The sequence below is a fragment of the Cottoperca gobio genome, chromosome 13, assembly GCF_900634415.1.
Source record: "Cottoperca gobio chromosome 13, fCotGob3.1, whole genome shotgun sequence".
NCBI classification, from domain to species: domain Eukaryota; kingdom Metazoa; phylum Chordata; class Actinopteri; order Perciformes; family Bovichtidae; genus Cottoperca; species Cottoperca gobio.
In genome coordinates, this window is record NC_041367.1 from 15,779,900 (window position 1) to 15,803,587 (window position 23,688).

The 23,688-nt window shown below is 43.2% G+C and overlaps 1 protein-coding gene across 3 annotated transcripts in view; it reads left to right on the forward strand.

The window, feature by feature from the left end:
- robo1 (roundabout, axon guidance receptor, homolog 1 (Drosophila)) overlaps nt 1-22,736 on the forward strand; it is a 217,684-nt gene extending 194,948 nt beyond the window's left edge. For all 3 annotated transcript variants that reach the window (XM_029446309.1, XM_029446310.1, XM_029446311.1), the window contains 15 exons: nt 111-232; nt 1,753-1,924; nt 3,982-4,182; nt 6,982-7,008; nt 8,486-8,528; nt 10,251-10,405; nt 12,389-12,769; nt 13,571-13,687; nt 14,822-14,966; nt 15,243-15,473; nt 16,063-16,562; nt 16,659-16,823; nt 20,603-20,875; nt 20,969-21,156; nt 21,485-22,736. In XM_029446309.1, coding sequence (XP_029302169.1) covers nt 111-232; nt 1,753-1,924; nt 3,982-4,182; nt 6,982-7,008; nt 8,486-8,528; nt 10,251-10,405; nt 12,389-12,769; nt 13,571-13,687; nt 14,822-14,966; nt 15,243-15,473; nt 16,063-16,562; nt 16,659-16,823; nt 20,603-20,875; nt 20,969-21,156; nt 21,485-21,499 — 2,735 coding nt within the window. In that variant the 3' untranslated portion in view covers nt 21,500-22,736. The remainder of the gene's footprint in view (nt 1-110; nt 233-1,752; nt 1,925-3,981; nt 4,183-6,981; nt 7,009-8,485; nt 8,529-10,250; nt 10,406-12,388; nt 12,770-13,570; nt 13,688-14,821; nt 14,967-15,242; nt 15,474-16,062; nt 16,563-16,658; nt 16,824-20,602; nt 20,876-20,968; nt 21,157-21,484) is intronic.
- The last annotated feature ends 952 nt before the right edge of the window (nt 22,737-23,688 follow it).

Below are 23,688 nucleotides of genomic sequence, written 5' to 3' on the forward strand. Positions count from 1 at the left end.
GACAGCTCAATGGGATGAGAGGAGACACGGAGAGACTGCATGCAGTTCTGGAAAAAACAAATGTCTCATGCATAAAGGTGTGTTTTTTATCTTTTGTCTACCCCCCTCAGCTCCCAGTGCCCCTCCCCGTGAGGTTACAGTGGCAGAGAGCGAGGACAATGGGACCGCCATCGTGGTCTCCTGGCAACCACCTCCAGAAGAGGAGCAGAATGGGGTAATCCAGGAGTACAAGGTAACAAAAAAAGAAACAGCAGCTACCTCAGAGCAAGTGGGAGTTGCATTGTAGAGACACACAAAGGAGACACAAACAGGGATGCAGACAGAGCAGATAACAGAGAAAGAGACAATGCACAGACATGGAAAGGTAATGCATTCCTGGTTGAGACGCACCTTTGTGCTCTTCCTCTGTGTGATGACAGAGGCTCAGAGACCAGAGAGTTAAAAGCTGGGGAGCTGGTGTAAACTGTTGTGAAACAGTGTCATCTGGTGGAGACGGTAGACCCATACATCTTGTGGCATTCCTAAGGTTAATGTTAGTGATGAGCAATGTATGTGATAATTATTGATTTTTCTCTAATCTGTAGTTAACTGGGCCTTAACTGGTGATTACAAATCAAATCAATTGATTCACCATTGTAACTACATAAAACTTAATTTTCACTGTAGGTTCTATATGACTTGGTAGAGACATCCATATAAAGGCAGGTACAAGTGTATTTAGAGTGAAGGACAGCAAGTAATAATGACAAAGTACATAACAATGAAGAGACAGACTTCTATTATAATTCCCGTAATTTATTTGGTCTGCTAATGCATCCTTCAACCTATAGCCCCCCTCTCTAAGTCCCCTTTTCCTCCTCCTAATTTGTATGCTCCTTTTGTAATGACCTCACTTTGGACGGCGCTGTCCGCTCATACCTCATACTGTTGAAGTCCTGTATTTTAATTGGAACGCCTTTTTCATCGCAGGGAATATAGGTTAGGGGCGGAAGGATAGATGAGGCAGAGCCAGTGAATAAGTTAAGCCACTGTTAATTTTCCAGGTAAATGTTTTCTGGTGATAGGCTTTAGAGTAATTTCATGGTTTTTGAGTTCAGCTCGAGAGCGTTCCTTGCTCATTACCGAGCCCGGTCTCTAGCGGCACTTTCCACTCACCGCAATTTTTAAGATACACAGAAAATGTCAGGGCTTTGTAGTTCCATCACAGAAGTGCAAACACACGCACATGCACACATGTATAGTGTACACCCAGGGAAGTTTCTATATTAACCTGGTTAACTGGTGGAAGGAGGTCGGGGGGGTAAAGAAAGCAGAATGTCAGGGGTCCAGGATGTGGAGGTCTCCAGGCCTCATGCTGAGGTGGATGTGTACTTCTCTTTGTGGCCCTGGTTTGAGTCCGCTCTCCTTCCTGGGAGTGACAGCACTTAGCTTCTGCTGAAATTGGGTTATTGAGGTGATTACTGATCCCCATTTGTTTTTCATGGGCTTAAGGCTACACAGAGACGTATTATGGCTACCTCAGCTAATACTGACCCTGTGTTGAGCACAGCCTGTAAAACATAAAGCCATTTTGAAAAATGTTTTCCTACCTCAGAGATGTAACACAATACCCATGGTGCGCTGAAATCTCGCAATAGCAGCACCAGCCAATTATAAGGACACAGATTGGTGCAGCTACCAAACTGGATGTTGTCATGAAACACTCATAACATTGCCTCAATCTCCACTTTCTCTTTGTCTTTTTTATGGCAGATTTGGTGCTTGGGGAATGAGAGCAGGTACCACATGAACCGCACAGTTGACGGCTCAGCCTTATCCGTGCTGATTCCCAGTCTAGCCCCAGGGATCCGCTACAGCGTGGAGGTAGCAGCCAGCACCGGGGCGGGTCCCGGGGTCAAGAGCGATATCACCTTCTTCCAGCTTGGTGGGTAGAAATAACCTTTAGTTCTCTCTCACAGGAGGTCATATAATTATTTTCTTTTTCTGTCAGTGAAAACATTTGCTGTGTTTCAATGTATTTGTCCTCTGGCAATCCTTCCACACAGAATGAAACCCAATCACATGGCAAATAATTATGGCATTAATCCAGTAATTTTGAGAGCAATAGGACATTCTGCCAATTAAACAGACAATTATGTCATTCCTTTCTTTATAGTAACGGACAAGTTCAAGTCCCTGCCTGTTCTCCCTTTCTTCATCAACAGCTTTGCTTAAAAACTGTAATTTAAGTGATTACTGTTATACAAACATCCTCAGACTTGCAACGGAAGAGTATGATGACTTTGAATGACAGAAAACTTTTTCAGTTTTTGAGCACTGAAATGGCTATTAGCTACAGTAGCTGGCAGTGTGATCAACGCGGGCACATTAAACTCCTGCGTGGCAGCTGTTGAGCTGGCTGCCCCACCCTGCTCTGCTCTCCAGTCAAGGATGCAACGTTTTCTGCCTCTGCTTCGCTTCGAACAACAAAGGCAATAATGAATCCTGCACTCGGGGCTCAGACATGACATGTTATTAATGTTAAGAAACACAGTGCAGACTGCAATGGGGCTAGTTGTTGTAATTTATTTCTTGTCCTTTTAGTCTAGACGGACAGATATTTTGAGATGTTTTGTCAGTTTTTATTCCCCAAAGCTCTGTGCTGGCCTAGAGCGAGAGCGAGAGCAAGAAAGAGAGAGAGAGAGAGAGAGAGAGAGAGAGAGATCCATCTGGTTTTAAATGTGTGATGGAGTGGGCTGGGATGGGCATGAAGAAGCATCGGCTGTGACTGATACAATTTCTCTCCCTTGAAGAGTTCCTGTGGTGATTGTTGCCATGTTCCAACACTGGAGTGGAACAATGTGCCTCGGGGACCAGCGCTTCACCCAAATGCATTTGTCACACTCTGAGTTTGGATGCGTCATCCCAGCCTAGATACCTGTGCAGTCCCTTGTGGGCTGCTTAGTCACATTGGCATGCTCCGTTCACTCGGCCAGACAGAGCCTCAAATTAAGAAGACAGAGGAGTGAGGAAAGAGGCAGTGGAATGGAGACGTGGACTGAGTGACTGAGACAAAGACAGACAGAGTGATGTGGAGGGGTAAAGGCAGGGAGCTGGTTTCATTGGGGAAGTGTTTTTGCCTCTGGCTTAGAGAGTTGGTAGAGAAGAGTGGCTGCAACATGAAAGACTTGAGCAAAAGAGATGAAGACAAAATAACACGAACATGAAGAAGTTTCAGAATGGCGGGGGTTGGGCCAACCCGAAAGAAGTCTTTCATGTATCGTGCATGAGGGAGAAGCACAGAGAGAATAGACAGATGAGAAAAACAGACGAGAGAGGGTTGTTTTGAGCAGCCGCACAGACGGTGCCTTTTACAGTGCATTTCACAGTAGAAAAAGCTTCAAGACATTCACACCTCGGCTTTTTCACAAATGTGCCCGAGTTTGCTAATTACTGTGGTGTCTGTATTTGAGGATGATCTCGTTGGATTTATTTACATGATTATTAAACCACCATTGCTCGGTGTAAATGATGCCTCGCACTGTTTTCCTATCTGGCTCCATCAGGCTTGTGTGGCACACAGACTCTGTTTGAATGTCTTTGCTTGCTTTCGTCTGCTCACCTGCCATTGTTGACTGGGATTTGCGATGAAAGCCTTTTGAATAATAGAGAGAAACGACTCCATTTCCACAACCGAGCCTCATACACACCCGCTGAGATAAAGAATCTTTTTTGTTCGTCAGGCAGAGGAATGTTCATATTTTATGTACTGTGCCGGCTCCATTTATTTTATATCTATTTTCCCTATTTCAGGCTTTTCCACTTGGTTTGAGCTTTGGGTTTTAAATAACATTGCTTTCTCTCATCTCTTATGTATTCACAATCCTAACTTATTTCATTTCATGTGTGCTATCCAATTTTGTAACACCAAATGTACCTTTTAAAAAAACTAAAACTAATCTTTTCCAATCCTCCATATCTCCTCCATTCCCCATCCTTTAGATGCATCTGGGCGAATGACAGAGACCGTGATCCAGGAGAACCCCCTGTCCCAGCAGATCTCAGATGTGGTCAAGCAGCCGGCCTTTATAGCAGGCATAGGAGCTGCGTGCTGGATCATCCTCATGGTCTTCAGCATCTGGTTGTACAGACACCGAAAGAAGAGGAATGGCCTCTCCAGCAGCTATGCAGGCATTCGCAAGGGTCAGTACATGAGTGCAACAGTACACATTGAACTCTACCAGGAATATCCGCATGACTTCTGATTCGCAGTGCTGGTTTGAGGTTAGAGGTTTTCTCAATTACAAAATGTATTGAGAACATGCAAGGCTAATTCAAATCAGTCTCTAGGTGAAGTCTATCTGAAAGTACTCTCCAGTAGGGTACTTTAAGCTGTGACGTGAGCTCCCACTGAGAGTGCTCCATGAAGACGTCTTTTATTTCTTTTTCATACTTCTGTCACGCTGATTCTGCAAGGGTGTGTGAAGAGTGTTTTCTGTAAAGTACATTTTGAGGTCCCACAACTGCCCTTTTAGCAACTCCCTTCTGACAACGCTGGAAAAGAGAGAATGTCTTACCATAATACATCTTTATCAAGGACATGCTGACATTTTCACATGCTTGAAGTAATCTTCCTGTCATTTTAGAGAGGGGCCTTTAGATATGGAGGAGTTGAGCATTGAGCAATCCTCTTAATAGTCTCCACTTATCATGTGTTTTGAAAAATCCAAGAATCCACACCCATGTGTGTTTGGGCTGCATTTCAACACTCCTAGAGTCGCCATAGCGTAACCCAGTGGTTTATTTTACCTGACTTGAGTCAAAGTGACAGGGCTCATGACATACCCAACCTCTGCCCACAATAGTTAAAGTATAAAGAGAGCTATTAGCCTTTCTTTCTGAGTCTCATTTATGTGTGGGCTGGCCTAATGTGTGGCCTTGGGCTGTGCAGCTGCCGGTGAACGCTACCTGCGCCGTCCCCACTCCTGGGCTCAGGTTTACTGCTGACTGCCAGGGTTAGAGGAGATCCACTCTTCAACCTTGACACACACACGCACACAATAGACTGACTTAGCTGTTGTTAATCTGTGGCTGTCACACAGCAAACACAGGTTTACCATGTTTAAATCCACTGAAGCCATATAGTAGCTAATAGTGGGAGTTGTGTGAAAGTGAGACACCTCAGCTAAGCTTTTTCTTAAGCTCTGTGGTCTTTTACAGCTTTTGGACATACCTGTGTGGTCGATAATCGCCATGATGGTTCATATAGTTTTGAAAATCCTTCATCGAAAACCAATACTACTTTTCAAAAATATCTTGATTTAATTGAGTCTGACAACACACTAATGCTTATGTTGTTAGACATTGCTGTTTATGTTAGTGTTGCTGTCGGACGAAATAATGTGCAATCTCAGATGTCTTCATCCAAGCAAATGGGCTCATAAACAAAACCAGTGTTCCTTTAACCAAAGTAACTTAAAACAGAGGGTATTCAGAGGGAATACGTCAATACAGAATAGTAACTTTACGAGACTTTACAAGTACAGTAATGATCTGTGGCCATGCGGCAGAGAAGACTGTGTAGGCTGAGGTTATCCTCTGACTTTCTGTGATTCTGTATGGTGATGTTTACTCACATGAACTCACAAAGCTCTTCAGTAGGCAGACATGCCCCCCCCCCCCCCCCCCCTTTCTTCTCCTCCTCGTGCACCCAGACCACAAGAGGCCACGGTCTTTGTTGGAACTGGTTACTAAGAATGTTTTGAAAAGAGTATAATTGCAACCACATGAAGCAACAATCTGCACTCAGGGTGAAATAGCCTGAATTGTGTATGTGTGCATGTGTGTGCTACAGTGTATTCTCGTGTTGTCTCGAATATAAATTTAAATTTGGAAACTTAAAGTAGCTTGTTCTTATTTTCCTGCCAATGAATGCAATCATGAAAACCTTATGGTGATCATGTGTTGACATTGTGTAATACAAATTTTATTACGCCATGCTGCAGAAATCCTCTAAACAAATCTTGTAACTGAAATTATCCCCAAAAAATGAAGTCTGATATTGCAGCAAACAAATTATTATTCAACAAAGAGCCATAGCTCAGTTACAGCTTCATCTAGCCTGGGCTTAGAGTACAACCAGATTTATGTATTTCAATCACGTTTGCATTTCTCACAGAATTCTCCTACCAAGTGCTAGCCTGTCCCTTCTTCAGAGACGTTCATCTAACAGATAAAAGCTATCCAACTGTTCATATCTTTAGACTCGTTTGAGCATCACTAGGTGAGAGATTCAAACATGATAGGATGATTGTGGCATTTAGAGGACATTTGTTGGCACAGGTACTGTATGAATGAATTGTTTCAGGAAATGAGAATGTGACAACAGGGTTTTTCTTCTCAGATGTCTCATACTCTGACAGCAACATTTCTTCAATGCATATATTCAAGGCAGTTCCCTGCATAACTACAGCATGGTGCAATGTTGCATCAACTTCAATGCATGTTGTAGCGTTCATCACTTCTTCAAAAAAGGCAACAACAAAGTGCATTTTATAGTAGATACCCACACCAGCCGTTACAAAATCTAAATCTGCTTACAGTACGTAATATTTTACACAAGGGCCCCTTCCATGCCAAAGTGTGAGTAATTGAGCTGTATGGGTGATGATGTGAGTGTTAGAGATAGCAACAGATATCTCCCCATTGTGTGACCCCCGCCCAGCAGGCCTCTGACAGTCTGAGCCAGGATTTGAACCAGCAGCTGGTTCAACACTCACTTTCCCCCAGTTGGGGTCCAGGGATGTCTGCAGGGATCAAAGACTAGGGGCCAGCGAGTAGCGTGTGAATACAGGCTAAAATACTTTTTGAGGATTTGTGTACTTAAACAGAAACTATAGAAACTATGAAGCCTGTGAATTATGGCCCAGGAACTAATTCCAGACAGTGCTGATGCACAGTAATTCAATATTTTCTTTCTCTCTTTTTTTTCTGTCCCAACAGTGCCATCGTTTACTTTCACACCAACAGGTAAGCGCTTCCTCTTTTAAGCAATATGTACAGTAAGGGATGCCTGCTTTTATTTATTCACTTCACGGTACATTGAAACCTGCCTTTTCACTACAATTATAAGTAGATAAGAACTGTAGGAAAGTCAGCGAGGGACACTCTGTGCCTACCAATAAAACGAAGCAAACATTGGCACAGTTTAAAGACCTACCGAGAAATAAATGCTCCACCAAATGTTTGGGTCAAGTCGGAGCATAATGCTTAAAGAGAAGCAGGCCACACTACTGAGAGGCTGTTAAAACTAGTGGTAACTTGATCAAAGGGCTGCTGGCAACCTCAGATGGAATTTAGGAGAATGACACACCACCAGCACTCCAACACACCAATTAGATTGGCAAGCAGCAGCGGCGCTAAGGAGGTTATCTGTGAATTGAAGTGACACACGGAAAAAAGAAAACAGATAAAAGAAAAGCTGTCTGGGCCTCAGTATCTTTCTCTCTGAGTTTGTATTTACAGTCCTCCTTTTTCTTTCACTTGTGGACTTTCATCCATCTGAAGTTGTGAGGTGTGTCAGGGGTGTTGGCAGTGGCTAGTGTGATCGTGAATGGGTGAGAGGAAGTAAAAGTGTGGGCAGGAGAAGAAGAGTGAGGGAGACAATACTGTACAGTTTGTGTTTGTGGTTACGCTGGCTGAACCTGTCTGTGCAGAGGTCATATATAAACAGTAGCAGTGTTGTTTCTGTCTGCCTTGAGGCTTGCAATCAGGTGGAATAATTTAGCAGCTTGATTTATGATCCGCTGGAAATCTTACACGTGAAACACACTCCTAGCTTGTGTGGTTAGGCTTCTGTCTCATAAAAAAGAGATATCTCTTCCCTGGAACCAGGTGTAGAAACCAGGACGTTATGCTGATTTTAATCTAGAATTAGATTGTGATACATTGGTTTGCATTAGAGAGAGCTCCTCTTGCTACATGTGAAGGCCAAAACGACACTTCCTGTTTTGAAAAAGAGACAGGAGATCGACACAGCTAAGGCCCTACCTACCCCTCTTCCACCTCTCCTCTTGTCGGGGAAGAGATTGTAATTAAAGTTTGAAGTTTATCTCTCCTTCACACACCAGCAGCTTAGAGCTCCCTGAAAGAGTCCAACTTTCAGTGCACAGTTTCAAACACACTGAACCCGAGCCAAACAACCAAAGAGCTCTGCATCTCTGTTCTTCATAAGCCTCTTACATATCCTCCTCCTGCTCCTGTTGCTGTGTGTGTGACTCAGCCGAAATGATGCCACACACATTCATTTACATGCTCACTTGAACTGATTAAATAACACACACACGCACTCGTAAAAAGAAGCACTCCCATCATCGCTCACAAAACTGACAATTCAAAATCAAATGAATAATTATACCTTGTAGGACAATGGCAAAGATGATGATGTGATGACAGTATTAATGGTGGTGAAATCATGTGGGAAACTCATTATTTTCTCTTTTTTCAGTGGCATATCAGAGAGGAGGAGAGGGTGTAAGCAGCGCTGGAAGGTAAGAGTTTATTTATTTATTTTTGAAAAGAGTGTGTATGGTAATATTTTAAATACTAAACAGATTTTGGGAATTTGAGTGATGACTAGAATGTAATACTAAATATAGTAGGATGTTAAACCCCCTGAACAGATGAGTAGGGTTGGGCAAGTGTACTTTGTTTCAGCAAACACTAGGGGGAGTGCTGTGACTTTCTTAAGCAGCAGAGAGCTGTTGAGGGGTAAGGAGGTGCATTAAGTATGTTATGATAACAGGAACAAAGCCCCATGTAGTCTGCCAGGAGCCCATCCTCATCCTACATGGTGGAGAGCCACATCCAACCACAAGGCTGTGCCATAGCCTCACCCTAAAACATGAATGGAGATACATGCCCACACATAGCAGTAACGGCACACCTCTTCATGTTGTGGAATGGTGCATTGTGCACAAACAGTGAGAATGTACAAAAATCACGCTTGGCAAAAATCAACTTGCTACCACTCATTTGTGTATCCACTAGATGGCATTTGGCATGTTTGTATACAGCTTGGTGAGTGAAAATGTTGTACGCAGACAAAAAAGAGGAAATATGTATTCATTGGTTGCCCTTTCTTTACTGAGAGTACAGAATGTACATTTGTGTGTGTTGTTCATGTGTTAATGAATAGTTAGCTTGGAGCAATCAGCAGTAAATCCATATTCATTATATTATCCAGTTCTATGATTGAATCCCATATGCAGCATGGCTGTGTCAGCTCTGCACAAAGACAATAGCCATTCAATATCAACATACAACTGTCGGGGTGATTGAGGAGCTATTGTGAGATTGTATTTGGCTGACAAATGTGTTCATTACCCAAAATGAATCCAAGAAATGAGTCATTTGAGAGGGAACGAGGAAAGGTAATTCAATGCTAATTCAGTGATGGGATATGCCAACTGGGAGTCGTACTATGGAGATTTGAATACTGAAACGGTATATGGCCCCGGTAAAGTAGCCTGCATTCTCTTTGTATGCTAGATTGATTCATTTTGGGAGCAATAGGAGACTATTTATTATCAGCTCTTTAAACCCTCAGTGGTTGGCCTGAGGTCAGGTTGTACAGTAAAATCTTGTTGAACAAGTAATCTGGTGTTGTATTGGGATTAGAGTCGAAGAAATAGGAGCAAGACGTGGAAACAATAGGGATTGATGGCCAGGCGATGATGTGAAGGACTGGTCGGCATTGGTTTCTCTTCTGGTGCTCGAGTTTCACTTCATTCATTCCGTACAGCTAAAAGAAAAAACTTTTTAAATGATAGAGATGTTGTGCGACACCATGGAATCTACTCGTGGGGCATTTGTGGTTCACTGGCTGTTCAGGATGCACATTTCGCAACATTGGGAGTGAATTTTATCTGGCTGTCTAATCCAGGCGGTTCACTAATGCTCATGAGGGCTCAGGGAAAGTGTCATCGACTGTGGGCAAGTCAAGCACACGCAATCTATTTAGCTGGGCTTTTTTCTAATGTGCTCCCTAGGCGTCAGTGTTTGTGTGTGTGTCTGTGTGTCTGTGTGTCTGTGGCCAAAAGGCAAAAAGTAGATTTTCCCTATTCTCAACTGCTGGATAAATATACTCCACATAATCTTCTCTTTCAAATATTATGTTTCTGTGGTCGTTTCAGTTCATTCACATAAATGTAATTGTGGTGTTGGCTCAGTCTCTTACTATTGTTAACCATTTGGTCCCATTTTCTTTGCAGGCCTGGTTTGCTAAACATTGGGGAATCTGCCACTCAGCCATGGCTGGCGGACACATGGCCAAACGCTTGCTCCAACCACAATGACTGCAGCATCAACTGCTGCACTGCAGGCAATGGCAACAGTGACAGCAACTTGGCAACATACAGCCGCCCAGGTATGAAGTGTCGACACTTCCGTGCATAGGCAGCAGCCGAAATAAACACACGCCTCAAACGCAATGATGCAGTCCTTGACAAAATAACTGTAGAGATAAGAAATGTAGGAGCTGGGGGGATCTGCAGTGCAAAAGGAAGTAACATCTGATATGTGGGTTAGCTCCCCGGAGAGTTGTTCTGTGTATCTCTCCTTTCTGTATGTATCCACAAGAAAAACCTGAAGAAATATTAGGATTAAGAGAGGCTGTGTGCTTGTGTGTTTGATTTATCTGAGGTTAAAGTATAGCTGTTTTAGACAGGAAATAAAAGGAGCACACTGAGAGGGGCTTATGACTCTACTCTGTTGCTAATCGAATTGCTCTGCTGATTTCCATACTGTTGTTATAGCCTGTAATGTAATTTCCCCTAAGTGCTCAGTTATTTAAGAAATGTGCAGCGGGCGAAGAGGTCAAGACTGGACTGCACACGGTGGCCAGAAGCAGAGAATGATAGAGGGAGCAAGGTGCACCTGGAAGACCAGATGGAAAGGGGGAGAAAGGAGCGATGGCGAATACATATATGCTAAAACATACACTGAAATGTATGAGCGGAGGTAGAGCGCATGAATGAGATAAAGTAAAGTAGGGTAGGTGGTAGAGAGGAAAAAAAGAAAGAGACTTATGGAACACCACCCGGTGGCCTTTTAGTTTATTCATCACTAGTACAGTTGTCAACAAAAGGTAGCAAATTTGACCTCAAAATCTAATAGCCTACCACGATACACTATACATCATTGTATGGACTGGACATACACACGTACATAGTGAACTATTTGAAAAGAGAACAGAGTAAAACTTGCAGCCAAAAACGTCAACTTGGATGACACAGTACTTGCTGTTACTCATTTTTAGCTGTGACCCAAGTCTTAAAACAACTCTATCCTCGGAAACTTGGACTGCAATGAAATGCTTTATGTTCTAAATTATGCACTTTGGGACTATGCCTTCAAGGGCAGCCCATAATTCCTATCCAGCTGTTCGGCCTAATATCCATCCAGCCATTCAATAGTTTCTCCTTACTTCCAACCTATCCCAAGGAGGATTAATAATTCATTTGGTGGACTTTATAGTGATCAAGTTTAGTTTTTTCTCTACGCTAATCACCCTTCTGAGGTTGAAGTGTTCGACTCTACCTAAATATGGTGTGAGATGTTTAACAGGGAATAACAGGCTAAAGGCAGCTCTCACCCTTCGCATGACACCCCGCTGTATGACACTAAGGAGCTTGCCAGACGCATGCTTTGTGTGTGTGCCAAACCTAAACTCTGTGAACATTAAGAGGATCACTGACTAGGTGACAGAGCTAAGAAATAGGAGTTAATGTCCCTTTATCTCAGCCATAGGGGCGCCTTCACAAGTCAACCTTTGATGTGTCGAGCTGTTCTGTGCCGCTGAAATGTGAGGCGAGCAGCGTGCACCTATGGCCGTCCTTGGTATTTACCGCAAGGCTGGCTCTCAGATCTGCTGGAGGATTTGAATATTTTATGAGCCAGGGAAAATTGGATCTGTCAGTGGAGCTGTGCTTTTACTGCGTTCCTCATTCCATGTCTTTGATACAGACATGTCTTTCTGTCCCTCTCAATGAGCAAAGATGCTCCCACCATCAGATGGAAAAGAACGGAAATGACACCCACATTGAGTCATGGATGAGACTGAGCGAAAAAGGTGTAATATCACCTGTGTCACTCACCTAAAGTAGATCATCATTTGGCCAACAAAACTGAGACTTTAAATAGAAATAGAAATGTCCCTCTGGTGGGCACAGTGATATTTCAAAAGCTTGGAATAATTATGTAAATGTGTATCGCTTTCCTCAAATGAATGTATTGAGCTCTAGATCAAATAATGCCCTATTGTTTCAAAGCTTTTACCAAACTGGCATAGTGCTCCTAAGCTGATCAGCAGCAGACGAGATTGACTAAATACCCTCCTCATATTCTCCAGCCGACTGCATCGCCAATTATAACAACCAGATGGAAAACAAGCAGACCAACCTCATGGTGCCAGAGTCAGGAGTCTATGGAGATGTAGACTTGTCCAACAAGATCAATGAGATGAAGACCTTCAACAGCCCAAACCTGAAAGATGGCCGCTTTGTGGGTCCAGGGGGCCAGCCTACACCGTACGCCACAACCCAGCTCATCCAGTCCTCCATCATGGGCAACAACCCAGACAGAGGAACCGGAGGGAGTGGAGGAGGACTCCTGGGTGGAGGGGAGATGAATGAAAAACACTGCTGGAAGCCCCCCTCAGTCCTGCAGCAGAAACAGGAAATGGGCTCCCAGCTGCAGTACAACATCATGGAGCAAAACAAGCTGAACAAGGGTGAGTGTGTGGAATACTCAGCAGCCATGGTTAAAGAGGTCATCTCCGAGCCATCATCTTCCTCCACTTCATTTTCCCCTCTGTTCTCTCCTCTCCTGGCTTTTTCAGCCTCACTGTGGAAGCCTGTAGAAGAGTTTTATGCTCATATTTTCCTTAGTTCTGTCTCTCTCCTTTTCAGTCAACATAAGCGGCATCGCTCTTTCTTTTTGCCTGTCTGTATGGCATTCATGTAACCCCTCATCACCCTTCATGCATTCATGTACAATCTTTGCCGCTAAATGTGGGCCAAGCCTGAATTGCTGAATTGCTACGGTATCTGGGTTGTCTTTTTGTGATGAAGGCAGGTGTGAGGGTTTATCTTTGGTGTCAGATTTCTAAAGGAAAGACAAAGATAACGCTTGGATCTTTAACCGCTTTGAACGAAGCTATCACCACCTTGTTGTACCTGCAGAAAGGAATCACATCTGGTGTGATAGTTTTGAGGATTCTGTGCAGATGTTGCATGTGCTCACATACTCACCTTTAAATGATAAAGCATGAACTGCATGACTCTTGTTGTGTGTGTGTGTGTGTGTGTGTGTGTGTGTGTGTAACACTGTGCTCAGTGTAATGCCATTTAATGGTATACATCATTTCGCAATTCCATTGTTAAGTGGTTTTGTACTACTGTTAAAATACCTTCCTTCATTTCCTTGTTCATTACAAAGTGGAGGCTTTGCTTCAAAGTGTTATGAGTTGGTGAGATATCTGCCTGAGGCCGCACTAACCATACACTCCATTCTCCCCACCCCCCACTATCAGACCGCTACAGAGGAGGTGACAGCCCTATGCCAGCCACCATCCCCTACAACCAGACCCATGACAGCCACACCGGAGGCTCTTACAACAGCTCCGACCGAGGCAGCAGTAGTACCTCCGGTAAGAGGCTTAGGGCCTGAAGGGCATTCAGAGGTTATGAAATCAACGTCTTCTAATACTTGTGCTACGTTTGTTCGGAGTTTTGTTCTTGATATTTAGCTCTTTTAAATTGAACCGCCAAATTTTCCCGGCTTATTGTTATTGTGAACCATATAATCACAGACACCCCCCCAGCTCCATTTAAAAATCTCAGTATTCCTCAAAAGCAATAAATCACTTTGAGACGCGAATAATGCATGCTTTAAAATGGTAATTTGATTAATTTCCATGTCAGCCTATCTTGAGGAGAAATTGAAAGGGAGATGCCTTCAGAAAGTGGAAAATTGCAGAACAAAAAGAGAAGAGGAAACTGACAACAATGCCTCCAAACAAAGGCAGCATGCCAAGCATTTGCATGTGCCTTTCGTTGTCTGGGTGCAATGTCATCCAAGGGATGTTTAAAGCAAATTCGATAAAGGAGCTTTTTGTTTCTTGCTTTTTTCTCTTTTCTAATTAATTTCTCTGTTTGTACTTGCTTAGTTTGCATTGCTTCCGTTAATTGGCTTTACTTTATTTCCAGTATGGAGCAGCCTTAATTTCATCAGGGCCTCGATGTCTGTCCGCGGACAAGGACAAATGATAACACATTGCGGACAGCATGCAACACTGCCACCTTAATGCCATGTATCCATTCTGATATTGCGTTTGAAGTTCAAGCCATTAAGGAGAAGCCTTTAGTGCTCGCTGCACCTCACAGCTCATTGGTTTACAATTCTAATAGTTTGGTATTAATTGGACCCTTTTCTGCCGTTAAAATTTCTACTTTTCCTTTCGGTACTTGGTAATACCACTGTAGGGAAATGATGGTGTTTTATAGTATTTCACATCATTTAATAGCGTAGAGGTATGTGTGCACACTTGCATAAAAGGGGAAGGTTGCATTAGCCTTTGCACTCTTGCGTGTAAAATTATCTTTTCTTTGTTAGCCAGTCTTGTTAATGCATTTTACCTGCTGTCAATTCCTTACTCATTACTTTGCAATTTCTTCAACATTAATAATTGATATGTTTTTCAGAGACGGAGCGAATATAAGTATGTGTGTCTGAGGGTGTCGTGCGACTGACGGAGTGCTTTTTTGTTTTCATTTTTGAGCAGGGAGTCAGGGTCAAAAGAAGGGAGTGCGCACCCCCAAACTACCCAAACAGAGCACAATGAATTGGGCTGACCTTCTGCCCCCTCCCCCTGCAAACCCACCCCCAAGTCGGAGCACAGAGGAGTATTCTCTATCGATGAATGAAAGGTGGGAAACGTCTGCACAGACACAGACAATCTGACAGGCATGCACAAACTGTATTTAAATACTAGTTATTGCCTTTTCTCCTGTTTCTCGCCTTCATTGCATGCATTTGCCCCAAGGGTTTTCTATCTATTAGTGCTAGGCTCGTGTCAAACCAAACCAAATGATAGAAGGGTGCCATGAATATTTAGTTTATGTTTTTCTGGCTTCAGTATATGAAAACAGTTGGTTTTCTTGTGAGTGATATGACGGTAACGAGGTTCATTTCTCTGTTGGCAGCTGTGAACCAGACATGCAGTGCCCCATGCCCCCCTCTCACATGTACCTGCAGCCTGATGAGCTGGAGGAGGAAGAGGAGATGGAGAGGGGGCCCACTCCTCCCATCCGAGGAGCAGCCTCTTCCCCTGCAGCTGTATCTTACAGTCACCAGTCCACAGCCACTCTCACCCCCTCACCCCAGGAGGAGATGCAGCCGATGCTCCAGGACGCACCTGACAGCCATGAACGCAGGTACACCTGTGTGAAGATCTTTAGGGAATATACAGTATTGATTATTTAAAGTCTCATTGAGAAGCATGATCTCCCAAGTATTTGAAATTCACAACTGTTTTCCATGTTTTATCCCATTAACTTCAAATTCTATATTGCAATAGAACTGCCATTTTTCAAAATGATGTCTTAGGTTTTAGATTTATTTCTTACCTTTAAGGGAGACTTTTGTTTCAGCTCATTTCAGTACAGCATAAATATCAACTTGCATTGATTTGAAAGCTGTTTGAAACTACATCACAGTCTAAATGTATTCTTGTCAAATTAATATCAGTGTGTAATTCAGCTGTGAGCAGGAACTTGTGCTTGTTAGTGCGCAAAGAAACAAATACATCATAAATGTAGGATTAAACTGCCAAACAGAAGCCATTTTGAAATAAAGCCACTCATATAATCATCAGCATAAATGTAAAGTACGTGTGATTGGCTAGAACATGAAAAATCAGTAGTGTGGTCCCATGATAATTGGCCGGTGTATTCTACTTTATATACATAATTTATCCAAATGAATGATGGGCTCCTGATTTTGTGTGCTCCTCGCCTCTTGCAGGCGCCATGCTGTGAGCCCCCCACCCCCTCTAAGGCCCCACTCTCCTTCACACACATATGGGTACATCACCAGTCCGTTGGCCATGGACACTGACGGCATGGAGGAGGAGGATATATTGGAAGAAGACGAGGAAGAAGAGGGTGACGAAACGGATGCAGAATTGGCCAAGATGCACTACCACCACACCCACCCCCACACACACCCCCACCATCCCCAGATGCATCCGCGAAGGTTGCTGCTACGAGGGCTTGAACAGACGCCTGCGTCCAGCATGGGCGACCTGGAGAGCTCGATGACCGGCTCCATGATCAACGGATGGGGGTCGGCTTCTGAAGAGGATAATGTCTCTTCAGGGAGGTCCAGTGCCGTCAGCTCATCAGATGGATCCTTCTTCACTGATGCTGACTTTGCTCAAGCGGTTGCCGCAGCTGCAGAGTATTCAGGCGTCAGGGTGGCCAAATATCCCAACACACTGGGCCACGATGTCGGAGGAGCTTCAGGTAGGTGTTATATGGGCGCCCACATCGACAAGAAATGTTAGTGCAAGTCATTTGAGGAATAGTAAAAGCAAACGGTTCCTCTGTTTCTTTTCTCAGCACGAAAATACCAAATAAACCCGTCAGGCCACCGCCCTGGCAGCCCGGTGTCTACAGACAGTAACATGAGTATGGCAGCTGTACAAAGGAGGCCTCCTAAGAAGCAGAAACAGCATCCAGCAGCAGTTCATCCAGGAAACCAGCGACGTGAAGTCTATAATGAAGGTACATATGAATAAACTGCAATATATAAAAATACAATTTATAAATCTTTTGAAATTCATGCGAGCTGGTTATATACTGCATGATGCTGCTTGTAGAATTTTACCCAAATAATTAATATCAAGAGAGCCGAATTGCTTCTACAAACCTATCATGTTACCAGCAGCGACAGCGACGCTGGTTGCATGGCAAAATGTACTCCTGGAGACTCCAACTGTAGCAGGAACTACCACAGAGGAGCTTTTGAGGGATCTGCTAGCAGTTTATTTCTGACTGTACGTGGACAGGTTTTGCTACCCTAATAATTTGTGTTGAAGTCACAAAGTCTTCATATTCAAGTCATTAAGTTGAGACCAAACTGAAGGCTGCGTTCAAAGATGGATGTGGTCCGAGCAAGGGCGCTGAATTTCCCTCGGGATAAATAAAGTATCTATCTATCTATCTATCTGTCTATCTATCTGAAAGTAGGGCAGGGTCCATTGTCCCCCCACTTAACGCCCCTTGTCCCATTTTGCTTTGCGGCTGTTGTGATCCTATCTATAGTCTCTAGTTTAATACTACTGTATGTAAACCTCCAATTTAGGCCTGAAATTGAATGTATGTTGTGGCCTTTTCATATAGGTCTAATTATTGCAACTATCAAAATTGTTTCCATATTTTAGAAACTTTCAGTTGGTATTAGGTATGTACACGTTTGTCTGTAAAAGGTAATAATTACTGAATACAGCCAACAGACACACATGTAGCGGTAGTAGCACTTTAGTTGCATCAGTACACAGATGGCCAGTTTGTATCGATGACTCGGGAAGGGAAAAGTGCAGTTTACTGTGATTTAGTGTCCGTAAATTACTGAGTATGGGTGTGCCATGAGCCATAATTGTAATCATCTTCTCTCATGTGTTCATGCACATGCATACATGGCATCATTCCTAATCTGTGACAGTGCTGAACAGATCGGGCGAGTGGTGGGCTGGAGGCCAGGGCCATGGTTGGGAGGACTGGAGGGGGGGTTGTCTCAAGGGAGCTCTGTCCAGCTTGGCCATGCTGACACTGGGATGTCTCTCCACTCTAGCCACTAATGAAATTGATCCAGGTGCTGTGGCTCTACTGAAGTGCCACCTTTCACTCAGTAGGAGTCGAACATAAACCAAACAGGGGCTAATACCGGAGCAGCTGTACACAGAAAAAAGCTTGTTAAGTAAAAGAGCAATTGACTATTTACAGCATCATTCTTTACAACACACAGCCTGCCAGTGGAAAGACACTTTTTCTGGCTGTTTCCTCTCTAATTTGATTTTCTGGAAATATATTTCTTCTTCTATTTATCCGCATGTGAGTGTGTGCAGGAGCTCACTCTGCTGTGTACAGTATGTGCTGTCTCAGAGCTGGCACTCCTCTTAGTGTCAGGTGTCCTTGAGTGTTGGAAGCACTTGACAGGGAGATTTAATATCCAGCTCACTGGGAGCCAGACCAGCTATATCACTGCAGAAAATCCAACCCACCCAACCTCCGCCTCCTGCCATCATCCTTATATCCTGGCTTCTTCCCCATCCGCCGCCCCTCCCTTTGGAGTGATTTCTCCATCCCTCTCCACTCTCTCCTCCTGTTCTCCCCTCTCCTTCGTCTTTGTTTGAGCAGCAAGGGGGCGGACTGACAGCTCTGCAGCTCTGTCTGTCCATCAGTCCTCCTGCTGATTGCATTTGATCTGAATGGATTGTTTTTCATTTGGAGGTTATTGCCTCCCCTGTCTTCCCTTCAACCCCCACCCTGCATACCCTGTCTGTGGTCTAGTGGACTGGTGCTGAGGTGTTAGGTGAGGGAAGGAGATTTCATGAAATTTAAAAGGAGGATAGTAACGACAGAATACACTCACATACAACATGCTGTAATGTGTTTCTATAATTTATTTTATGTCACCCTAACTTTCCAAATTTTTCAAGACTGAGAGTACTATCCAGGCAGCATCACTATAAATACAGATAAATACCATCAGTTAAGGCGCCAGCTAAACAAGTGAACCAGCAACCCCCCATACGTTCTAGCAGCCTCCCTTCTCCACCCCTCTCTGACCTACTCATTTCACTCTTGTTTGCACAGTGGATGCGGAAACTCCCAAGTTATATTCTCCCATGATTCATATTGTGCTTGGCTCTAATGCCATTGTCTACCTCCTCTCTGAACTTAACCCTTTCCTGTCTCTTTTGATCCGTCTCAGCCTTGTCTGCCTAATTAACCACCAGGCCTTACAATACATCCTCCTTGGCAAGCCCAGAGACACTTCTCAGACCTGAGCTCTGTCCTCGCCGATATTTCCTCATAAATCTAACAGGCACGCCGCTCCTCCCTTGTAGTGAGCCATATCTCACAGACTGTGGCATTGATCGGACTCAGACTAAGACTCAGGAGGCAAGAGAGATATTAAAAAACTGCAGACGCCTCTCTGCTGTATGATATTGACTGGCCCCTTTTTGTATTCAGGAGGAGTGTATGGAGGTGGAGGATAATCAGTAGAGTGTATTGAAGCTGCCTGATTCGGCCAACAAACACAGCAAAGACATCACCTGCCTCATTAGCCTTTTGTGTGTAAAAAGAGAAATAAAAGCTTTGATTCTCCACAAAGTGTGTTCCACAATCCTAAACTAGAGAACATCTTGCGATGGGACTTTCTATTTATGGAATCGTAAAGAAGTCATAGTATAGTACGAGATAAAAAGAGTAACATTAGTAAATCATAAAGGTCATTGTATAATATGCCATAAAATATCCTAAAAATGCAATAACAGCCATAAGTATTACATAAAAAGTGTTAGTATAGTATGTCATAAAGATGTTGAAAGAACGTATGCCCTAAATATATGCAGTAAAATGTCAGAATAGTATCCCATTAAAATGTTGTAAAACAATCATAATAAATAACGAGATAAAAAAAATGTGTCATAACTAGGATCACACCCATCTTTGAAGACTGCCTTCTTTTTGTTCTCAACTATACATCTGTGAAGTTTTGTGACTGCATCTTGCACGGTTGTGACGCTATCATCTGGGACAAAATCTGTCCACAGACACAGGAAGATAAACACCTGGCAAAGTACTCAAAACCGATGATGTGGTAGTTCCCGTTACAGTAGGTGTCTGCAGGACACACACAGTCTAAGGTTGCCTTTAAAATGCAAGCAAGGTGTAAGAGTTGGCTCTTGCTAAATGTATTAACTTTCTAATCCTATGTGGATTATGGGTATGGCCGCTGACAAAACCATCCTTCAGGTCGGAAGCTGATTAGAAACTGAAACGCCATCGATTGCAGGCAGACGAGGCTTTTCTCTCTGCGTTTTGTTTAGATGGTTGTGTGATGTGTGAGGCGGCCCACTGGCTGGCCTCATATGAATAATGGCTCAAGGACAAGCAGCATTGATTCATCGACAGGGGAAGTCGAGCAGGTCAGAGAGCCAGCTGCTGACCGTCACGCCCCCCTCTTCCTCCTCTCTTGCCTCACACAAATCTCATAACTCTCAGATTCGGCTCCTCTAATGTCATCTGTGCTGTTTACTGTCTGTACGGAGGAGTTTCCGTTCGGCATTGCTATGTGTACAGCTCTGAGTGTATGTACACACACTGCAGCTGTGTTTGTGTATCACCTTGCAGTGGGTGAGACAACTGAGTGACAGATGATACACACTAAAGTTTACACAGATTCTTGTTGCTCAGTCTTATGCAATTACCTGAACCCTTAGTTTTTGATGTCTCTGGTTAATGTGTTCTTGCTTCCTGTGTTTATCCTTCAGATCTCCCACCTCCGCCCATCCCACCTCCAGCAGTGCTTAAGTCGCCTACACACCCCTCCAAGGCAGTCCTGGAGGGCCGGGGAGTTTCCTCCAAAGCAGGTGAGGCTCGAGACAAGAGAGGAGGGACGGGGGGTTATCGGCCCAGAGAGGGCTCGGATACCAAAACCAGCTCGTCTGAACGCAGAGACGCTCAGGAGAGACAAAAGACTGCTCATGGAGGGAAAGGGAATAAACATGAGGGTAGCACCGCCAACAAGGCACGTCAACACGCAGGTACAGCAACACATACAATATGAGGGAATGCCATGCGCAGCGCTTTTGATTATGCCAGACTTAATTCCTCCGACAACTGTTCTTTGTCCCTAGGTTCAGAGGACATTCTGCCCTATAGCCGACCACAGTTCCCCACAGTCAACAGGGACCCAAGCTCCTCCAGCTCAATGTCTTCCAGGGGCTCAGGGGGCCGGCGGAGAGGAGAAGGAGGCCGCAGGAACCCTGCAGACATGGGCCTCAACACCACGGGGGCCTTCCAACCAGGAGATGAAGAGTTTGAGGTGCAGACTTTTATCAAGTTCACAGGCTATTCCTCAACAGTTGTGAATATAGCCTGACCTGGGCTGACATTTGGAAGTTTAACAAATACAATGATGATAGCAATGTGTTAAGAATTGTAACCTGGTTACATACAGTATTTAGCAGTAGAGCAGACTTTACATCGTGAAAATAAACTGCAAATTGTTTCTAAATGACCACAAACCTTATTCTACATTTCTGTACTGCAATTCCTTGTTACTTCTTGCAGATATATCAGTAACTGAGTATTTATTGTTCTAGTCATAAAAGATGGATGTTAACCAAAATGTTTTTGTTCTTTTTACCCAGATGGTAGAAAGCTGAAGAACAGAGGAGGAACTGTCCTGATTTTTCCAAGAGTGGAGCACCATTGTTTCTCTTACAATTTTAAATATCTCAGTATTTCACCATCATGTTGGCTGCCATTATACTGTACATCAGTAGTGTTTCTTTACATCTGGAAAACAGACCAATGGTTTTTTTTCTAACTTATAATTTTTCTATGTCCATTAAAAAAAAAAAAGGAGTGTCTGAAGATAAAAATGGTGCATTGAAAACAAAATACGCAGTAGTATATTTATGTTTAATTCCAATGCAATATGGAGTGAAATCCTACTCCAGACATTGACATGACTCTGCTTGCCTCGACGAGAACTTTGGAGAGCCCGTACAGTCGGATGTTACTGTAACAAAATAGCTGCAAGCAGAGAGGGGTGGACTGTCTGTAAATATACGTGTATACATGATGTCCTCTTGTTTTACCCACTGTGGTACCTCAAATTTGTCTTCCATGTTTTACTTTGCGAATTCTAATTTTATTATGCCAGTAAATATAATTATTATTTTATCATTTCCATCCATGTTGTAAATTGCTATATTATTTAGCTGCCCCAAGAAAGTGCCACGTTGGGATTTTTTTTTGTTCTTTTGTTTTTTTGTAATGCACTGTTATGTTTCGTGTTGTGGTCAATGTTTGTTATTTGTTTTACTTTGGTTTTAAAAGCACAATCACTAAACTTTATTTTAAACCATTCTATCTATTAACCTTTTTGTCTTACTGGAGGAAAACAGGTATGACAAAAGAGTCTAGTTAATCCTGATGATGATGATGACGATGATAATGATGTAGGTAAAGGTTGCTGTTTACGAAGGCTGTGCTTGAAAGGAGACTCCTTGCGTTGTGATTGTCTCCCTCTCCAGTTCTGACGCTAGCTCAAGTGATAAAAAAGACAGTTAATGTGAGTCATAGCTGCAATATATATACCTTTTCGCATTGACCATAAACTCAGCTATTGCACATTAATCGAAATGGTTATGTTGTCTACTAATGCACTTAAACGAATGTCAAATACAGGAAATAAGAGTCACTTTGGGAATCTGGAGAGGTTGTAATTGAACAAGAAGAGTCTCTTTTCTTGATAAGGAAGTGGTGGCGGACCCCTGTTTTTAAGGAGGAAGGGTGCTGTTGTTTATTCATAGGACATCTGCAAACATTTGTTTCGTAAAGCAAAAAAGTAAAAAGAACAACAAAAAAAAGATGAATAAAAAAGTTCAAACTATACATGTTTGTTTGGTCATTTGTTCTCATTCTCTGAGGGGATAAGGCTGCTCTGTTTTTCTTTGTTAACAAACCCCACAATCCTAACCTGGTCGGTGTCCCAAGCCCATTGATTCCTACTGAAGACATAAATCTTCAAGTACTTTTTCTAAAGAAACTAAATTAGTAAACGGAGCATTTGTTGTATAGTATGCCGTAAAGAAAATCTTATTATAGAATGTCACAGATAAACTCAAACTCTCTCTGACTTTATGATCTCTTTTGTTAATTTGTGTTTATTTTGTAGCACTTTTGATATACAGTCCAGATATAGCACATATTTCCTCAAAGGATAAGAAAGATCTATGCTGCTCACCATGGGGCGCCTGGTTAAGTTTTAAAATGGGGGAGCAAACTTGGAAAGATATACATTAGCGGAGTGTCTGGGGGTCGTCCGCATACATTTCATCTGTACATTTCATCTGTACATTTTGTCGATAATTAGAACAACATTGTTCCTTGTTTCTTGGAAGGGAGTTTTGCTGAAACAGTTGGCGGGCGGAGAGATAAGAGGGGCGACTCCTGCCAGAAGAGCTTGGAACATGGGAATAAATTACAATGTAATAGATTTGTGTATATTTCTCGCTTCCCCCCTGATGGTCTCTCGCTGCTGCACGGTGCTACACGGTTGCTCCAGGCACTTGTACCTTAACGGTACAAATAAATGTCTAACGTGTTCCGCACACTCACACCACACTGTTGTGTGGATTTGATGAGTGTCTGTATCGTGCATGCACTAACCAAAGTCACATGCACGCACACACACACACCATTATAATGTGATGATGATTAAAGTGAATATCTTCGGGTTTTGGACTGACAAAGACATTACAAAGGAGGCTTGGTTATTGCAGATGCTGCTTATGACATGAACACAGTATCTTACATGTGAAAAGAGCATAGAGTGTATGATGCT